The 7,311-nt window shown below is 44.2% G+C and overlaps 1 protein-coding gene across 1 annotated transcript in view; it reads left to right on the top strand.

Moving 5' to 3' along the window:
- Window positions 1-4,375, top strand: part of gpr37b (G protein-coupled receptor 37b) — a 17,314-nt gene extending 12,939 nt beyond the window's left edge. Inside the window, exon 2 of the mRNA XM_063217905.1 lies at window positions 3,546-4,375. Within this exon, the coding sequence (XP_063073975.1) occupies window positions 3,546-4,373 (828 nt within the window). The 3' untranslated portion in view covers window positions 4,374-4,375. The remainder of the gene's footprint in view (window positions 1-3,545) is intronic.
- The last annotated feature ends 2,936 nt before the right edge of the window (window positions 4,376-7,311 follow it).

Consider the following 7,311-nt stretch of genomic DNA (forward strand, 5'->3'; position numbering starts at 1 on the left):
AATTTCAGCTGTGGCAGTATCCACACTCCTTCAATAGGTGATTTCATGATTTTTATTTTCATTCATTTTAGGAACTTGAGGAAAAATATTATCTTAGTCTTCCTTAGTCCTAAAAATAAATTAAAAAACCCCTCATTATTCTGTCATAATGTATTGTTGTTTTATAATCCACCCTGTGCCGTACCGTACAGTAAATCTATTTAAAATGTGACTCAGGGCTGTGACGATATTGAATCGAATCGTGATTAATCGTGATATTTAGTCACGATACTAAATCACGATGCAAGGGAGCAGTATGTTGATGTGTCCTTTCAAAGTTCAGTTAGCCTTTAATCTAGACAACAACCACAAGATATGATGTGATAGTGCTTCCAAGCTTCAAACCATCATCAATATTATTTTAAAGCTTTATTATTAGCCTTTTGCAACCTATTCTATGTATAAACTCTCATAGTCTTTATTTGTTTTTTATTGTATAATGTTGGCAAAAAGAAAATGAATGAAGTAAATATCGCAATGCTTCGCAATAATACAAGTATCGCAATGCATTGTGATAGTATCACATCATGGCATGTGTATCGTGATGCGCATCGAATCATGAACCCCTTGCCAATACCCACCCCTAATGTGACTACACATCACTGCAGTATTTTGCGATATTGGTTCAACTCCTAATCCTAGGTACAGTAGGTGCCATGAGAGAAGGCAGAGCTTGTGTTTAGCGGCGTGTTGTCTTCCCCTCCCTTCGTCTCTTTCTCCGCTAGCTCTCTTGGAACGTAGATCAAAGCTGGTCCTCCCCTGTGTGCTTTGACAGTGTTTAGTGCAGCCTCGCCTCCAAAAGCTCAGCCGATGAAAAATTCAAACTGTTTACATCTCAGCCAAGGTGCCAAGGTGGCAATATGGATCACAGTTCAGATTTATGCAGGAAGCCCATTGGCACTGCACAAGTCAGGCAGGACAGGTGGAGCTAAGGGCAGCGCCCCAGTCGGATACATGTGCCATGCTGCTCGTTCACTCAGAGTCGCTCGGCTGGAACTGGCAAGTAAGGTGAAAGTTATTTTTTGTTTGCCCTCTACAAGAGGGTTGATTGTCATTCAAGTTACTAGTTGGTTGTGCTTGTGCTCTTCAATATGTCTTCAATGAGCTATTTGAGTTTCTACTCATCAACCTGGCCTCAAAGAGTTATTACTTTTTTCAATATGGCTTCAAAGTTATACTGTAGATGTGCATGTTTGTCTATTTCAAGACAGCCTTGTACAATATTCCTGCCCCCCAAGGTAGTTATTGAAGTAGTATTAGACTGTTGTTTGACGTCTTCCGTAGGGCCTGCTATGAGTACTTGCATTTGTCTTCCTGAAGTTGGCCTTTGGGTTGTGTTTTCTCTCTGAATTAGATGTGTATGCCTTCTCGAAAATGGTGTCTAAGTATTGTGGTTGCCCTATTCACACAAAATGGCCACAACATTAGCTCTGTTGTTTAGCCTCTTGGTCGGGGTCTCTAAAAGCAAAGCAATGCCTTCTCCTGGATAATTGAATAACAGCTGTTTCATTCCCAGTAATGGCCACTTCTGGATGTGGAGGGGTTATTAATGTTAATTAATGTATGCTGGTCGCATTATCTCCATCCATTCAGTATATGACGACAGTGGTGAAAACAGAAAGCTCTGCATCCTTTTTAGTGTGTATAGGGTCCCTTTTGAGACCTGCATAGGGAACATATTAGCCCTAATTGCATTGCCCTTGATGCTGATGGCTTTGATTCACGTGCAATTACATAGAGAAAGCCAGGCGCTGCCATGGTCTCTTGTGGTGTGTGCCGGGCGTGGGCATTAGAATCAATCGGTGCCTGTAGGGGATGGCTGGTGGCTGAGCCTCTTTTTTCTGCCCTTGCCCTTCTTTTCAATAGCGCCGGGCAGGTCTGTTGTTTTGTTCATAATTCATACCGAATCTCCCATTTCATCCTTCTCTTTCTCTTTTTTTTCTTATTGTCTCTTCCTTTCTCTCTCCTCCTTGTTCTCCCTTTCCATTCTTTGTTTCCTCTTACCCTGCTCCCTCTACCTCTTTCTCTCTCTCTCTCTCTCTCTCTCTCTCTCTCTCTCTCTCTCTGCCTCTCTATCTCTCTCTCCCATCTGTCTTTCTCCAGCCGTCTCTCTTTTTTTCTGCCTCTCTCCCTCCCTCCCTCTCTATCTCCCACCTTCTCTCTTTCACTGCCTCTGCATCTCCCTTCCTCTCTCCCTTCCCACTCCATCTCGGCAGGAAGTCTCTGTTTAGTGAGCCTTAAGCAGGGGCCACAGAGGGCCATCTGTTGGCCATTCATAATTAAGGCCGGGGGCCCACTACACTCCATAGGTTTGCTGACTTTGCCGAAAACAAGAGAAAGAAAGAAAGAAAGAAAGAAAGAAAGAAAGAAAGAAAGAAAGAAAGAAAGAAAGAAAGAAAGAAAGAAAGAAAGAAAGAAAGAAAGAAAGAAAAAAGGGAAACTACCAGGCCAAGTTGAGTAGCTTGTGGGCAAGTGAATAATCTCAGCAGTATTCTTCTTCTTCATTGAGTAAAACCTGTTGGCGCCCTGTGCACAATTGGACTGTGGGGACCAGCACCAGCTGTGGAGCACAGTTGCTCTCAGTATGTAATTTGATTTAACTAGGAAGCAGGAGGCCATTTCTGGCTAAGCCAAGATAGTGCTCCCTGGCTACATTTTTTTGCGTTGCCAAATACACATTAGGAACAATTCAGTGCAATTTACTCCTTCAAAAAATGAAAATGCAAAAAAATCTTGTTTTGCATCTCTATTTGTGCTTTAACCAGACTGGTCTCGTGATATGTTTGATGTTCCTGATTATTCAGTGAGAGTCTCAGTGAATACATTGTCTGGTAGCACTTTCATTGAATGACTGAATACATAAAGTATGATCAGCATCCAAAATTATTTTAAGTACTTCATTAATATTACATACTCATGCTGTTAATGCATTATAATGCCAACATCAAGTGCATTTTCACCATTAAACTGTTCTAATCCTACAAGTGTGAATCAGGAGTATGTGTACTTTGTAGATAATTATTATGCCTATGAATTCCAAAAAGTATTAAGCTTCATGACATCCTTATAACTCGTCATTATAGAGTCTTACGAACACACAGATCTGTGATGTGTCTTATGCAGGAGTTAAAGGGATGCACCATCCTCAGCTCAATTTGAGTCTCCACGCAATCCAGAGATTTCAATAAGTGGGTGGAAGCAGTTTGCAGGTGACCCAGTCATTGTCCAAATCTTGCGTAGTAGCTGCAGTCTTGCACTGCTATCAAAATATTTCAGCCAAAGGGAATGAACTTTTTTCCAATGTATTTCCAATTACTTTCCGTGTCTTGTATATTCACATCAAGTGCAAATGTTGGTGCAAATCAACACGGAGGGCTTGACATGGTCATTTCAGTTTGGGGACTATTTTCCGGTACATACATAGGCCTATAGAGGTGTATTTTTTACCACAACCTGTGTGTTTACCTTTGGTTCTTATTATCAATCTTCCTTTTCTTACCCTCCAGGTGGCTTCATTGGGCGTCACCACCTTCACGCTGTGCGCCCTTTGCATCGACCGCTTCCGTGCCGCCACCAACGTGCAGATGTACTACGAGATGATCGAGAACTGCACCTCCACCTCTGCCAAACTGGCCGTCATCTGGATCGGCGCCCTGCTCCTCGCCTTACCCGAACTCCTCATCCGCCAGCTGGTCACGGAGGACGGTGGCCCCCCCGACGACCCGGTCCCTGTGGAGCGCTGCGTGGTGCGCATCTCCACCTCCCTGCCCGATATGTTGTACGTGCTGGGCCTGACCTACAACAGCGCGCGCCTCTGGTGGTGCTTCGGCTGCTACTTCTGCCTGCCCACGCTCTTCACCATCGGGTGCTCGCTGGTGACTGCACGCAAGATCCGGCTGGCCGAGCAGGCCTGTGCCCGGGGCAACAAGAAGCAGATCCGGCTGGAGAGCCAGATGAACTGCACGGTGGTGGCGCTGGCCATCGTCTACGGCGCCTGCGTGGTGCCCGAGAACATCTGCAACATCGTGTCGGCGTACATGGCGGCGGGCGTGCCGGAGAACACCATGGAGCTCCTGCACCTGCTGAGCCAGCTGCTGCTGTTCTGCCGGGCCGCGGTGACGCCGGTGCTGCTGCTGTGCCTGTGCCGGCCGTTCGGGCGCGCCTTCCTGGACTGCTGCTGCTGTTGCTGCGGCGACGCGTGCGGCCAGGCGCGCTCCTCGGCCACCACGAGCGACGACAACGAGCACGAGTGCACCACGGAGCTGGAGCTGTCGCCCTTCAGCACCATACGGAGGGAGATGTCCAACTACACGGCCGTGGGGTCGCACTGTTAAGAACCGAGGCGGGGGGCACTGATGGATTTTAGGGTGGGTGGGGGTGGGATGTCTGTGTGCAGGACAGCTGCAGACCAAATCACATTCAGTAAATAGCCAGGAATTCTATTTTGTAGAAGTCTTGCACACCTTCTTTGGCCAGGTAGGTAGGAGTAGAGGCCTTGGGTCACCAACATTAGAGAAAGATCCCTCCCGCACACTGTTCACATTTGCACCGTTTACTTGTAACGTTTATTGACCTTCATTTACTGACCTTCACTTCTGACATTTGTTGAAGGTCAGTAGACCGAAATGTTGTGTGCAAACACTGCAAATGTGAACAGTGTGCAGTAAATAGCCTGGACCCACTGTTCCAACTACACCATTGTGGGGTCATACTGCTAAGGACCAGGGCAGGGGGAGAGGTGTGCTGGTTGACCAGGTGCTGGTTGAGAGAGGCGGTGGTGGACAGCCTGGGTGGTGACGGGGCTGACTGGGTGGAGACATGAAGTAGGATGTGGAGTGTGGTAGGAACTGTCTGGGGGGCCTATGAGATCTAATTATTTACAGTTAAGCTAGCTAGCTCCCACTGCTGGGGAGGTGGTGGTGGCTACAGAGATGGTGGACAGAATTGGCCAAGTGAAAGTAAAAGTAGAAGTAAATGTATGGTGTACTGTAGTAGCACATCAGCACCCCAAAATTTGATCCAATCAGAACAGAATCAGGTATTAATATCTCTATAGTAACTGTAGACCAGTTACTGAGTGAAGTTACTTGTGCTGCAAGGAAACTAGGGCAGATTTTTTTTTTACTTATACTTTTACTTTGGCCACTTCTGATGGTGGAGACATAGTGTCCATATCAATATCCCTCCTCCAATTACTTCCTCCTCAAAGCTTGACATCCTCAAGGACATCTGAACAGGTGAAAGGATGAGGATGGATGGAGAACGCTGGAGAACGAAGCAACACACTGGTGCTTCATCGCTCCATCCTCCCTTGATTCATTTGTTGTTTCTGTGACACAGGTTGGAGGAGACTACTGGAGAAGAGATTCACATTCAGATGATGATGGTGGATGGGGATGATAGTGGATGGTACAGGGATCTGAAATCACTCCAGTCACTTACTGTTACCTCATCTTTCTACTGTACAGTTAGAGGGATGGATCAGACAGTGGTGGTAGTGACAAATGTGTGTATTGTGTGGAGGTTTCTGAGAATGAATTGTATCTACAGTATAGCGGTGGTCTTAAAAACCCCACTATTGTCTGTACCATCATTGGCTGGGATGACAAATATCCTGATCGAAAATTAGTTTTTAAGTAAATGTTTATCTAAACTCACGGTTTACAAGAATTAGATAAACACACACACACACACACACACACACACACATACACAGGGTAGTCCCAAGTTTCGTTTTAAGAGAAAAAGAAAGAGAATGGAATTAGACAGAGGTGAAGATGAAGTGGTGGGGTGATGGGAGAAAGGGAGGGTATTCAGTGGCAAGAGGTCTTTGAGACCAAATCACACACAGCTAAAAGCCAACTAGACCAAACCATAGACATATTAACCCAAACGCCATGTTATTGCAGATGAGCTAAAGCTCTTGTACTGTACATACGGTGCCAACACACACAAAGCATTTGAAAAAACTCACACATGCACACATTGAAAATATGTGACTGTGAAGGATATTGCCGACAGCTTTGTATATACATTGTAAAATTCATTCAACGTCTTTTTAAAATACAAAAACCTATTGCTTTTGTACCGTCTTTAATATACTGAGATTTTGTGATTGTGTGCACCATTTCCTTCACACTGGATGAGATGGAGAGAAGATGCTCAAGTATAGGTCAATTGTGAGGTCGTTTTGACTGGGTAAGATGGCTCAGATTGGTTTGTAACTGAATGGTCTAGATTGGCAGTCTTTTCAGGTAAAATGACATTTTTTGTTGAGTGCCAAAGCCTTCCAACACAGAAAAGGAGTTTGTTAGAGAGGTTGCAATGATAACAACAGAGATACCTTGTAAAGTGTCATAGTCATCGCTAACTAGCATTATGGCGCAGTAAACAATTACTTGTTAGCCTAGCTAGCTACACTCAGAAAATGTAAATGGGTTTAGGACCACCCTTCACTCACTCTTAAAGTGATTCTGTCCCATTTTTAGAAATACGCTTATTTTACACCTCCCCTTGAGTTAAATAATAGGGTTTTACCGTTGTCCTGTACTTTCAACCGTTCTCTGGCTATGGCAGTGCAAATTTTACCTCTATGTTATCAGTTAACATTGAGTCCTATGAGACCAGCTCGTTGCTAACTGGTCTCATAGGACTCAATGTTAACTGTTAGCTTTGAGGTAAAATGTGCACTGCCATAACTAGAAAACGGTTGAAAGTACAGGAGAAAGGTAAGAGCCTATTATTTAACTCAAGGAGAGGTGTAAAGTAAGCTTATTTCCAAAAATGGGACAGTATCACTTTAAGTTCATATGGATGTGTGCCAAAAATTGATATTGTGTACAGACCATTGGGTAAGTTTTCCTCAAGTTTAATGTTGATTTAAAAAAAAAAAAATGTTCCAACCAGAGCTGTTCTACCCAGTTGGAAATTGCCATCTTGAACTGGTTTCAGTGATACAATATTTTGACCTTCTTTGATCTTCTCCAAGTGTACAGGTGTTCTTGCACTGCCAGTCATGCTCCTATCTGCGCTTCAATTGGTTCTTCTGTTTGCTGCCCGCCCCTTCCTATTTTGTATCACACTTTTAAAAAAATGTACTACAGTGTACTCAAAGTAATATATTATAATTGACTGAATGTTGTGTGCTGTGGTTAAACCATTTCTCTTGATGAAGGTGATTCTTGTGAATCAGTCTTAAGTGTCCAAGCTTTCATGTTCGTGTCTTATACAAGCTAAGGAAATCTTGTCTGTATTTGATGGAGGATAAAAACT

Source organism: Engraulis encrasicolus, chromosome 15 (assembly GCF_034702125.1).
Source record: "Engraulis encrasicolus isolate BLACKSEA-1 chromosome 15, IST_EnEncr_1.0, whole genome shotgun sequence".
Lineage (NCBI taxonomy): Eukaryota > Metazoa > Chordata > Actinopteri > Clupeiformes > Engraulidae > Engraulis > Engraulis encrasicolus.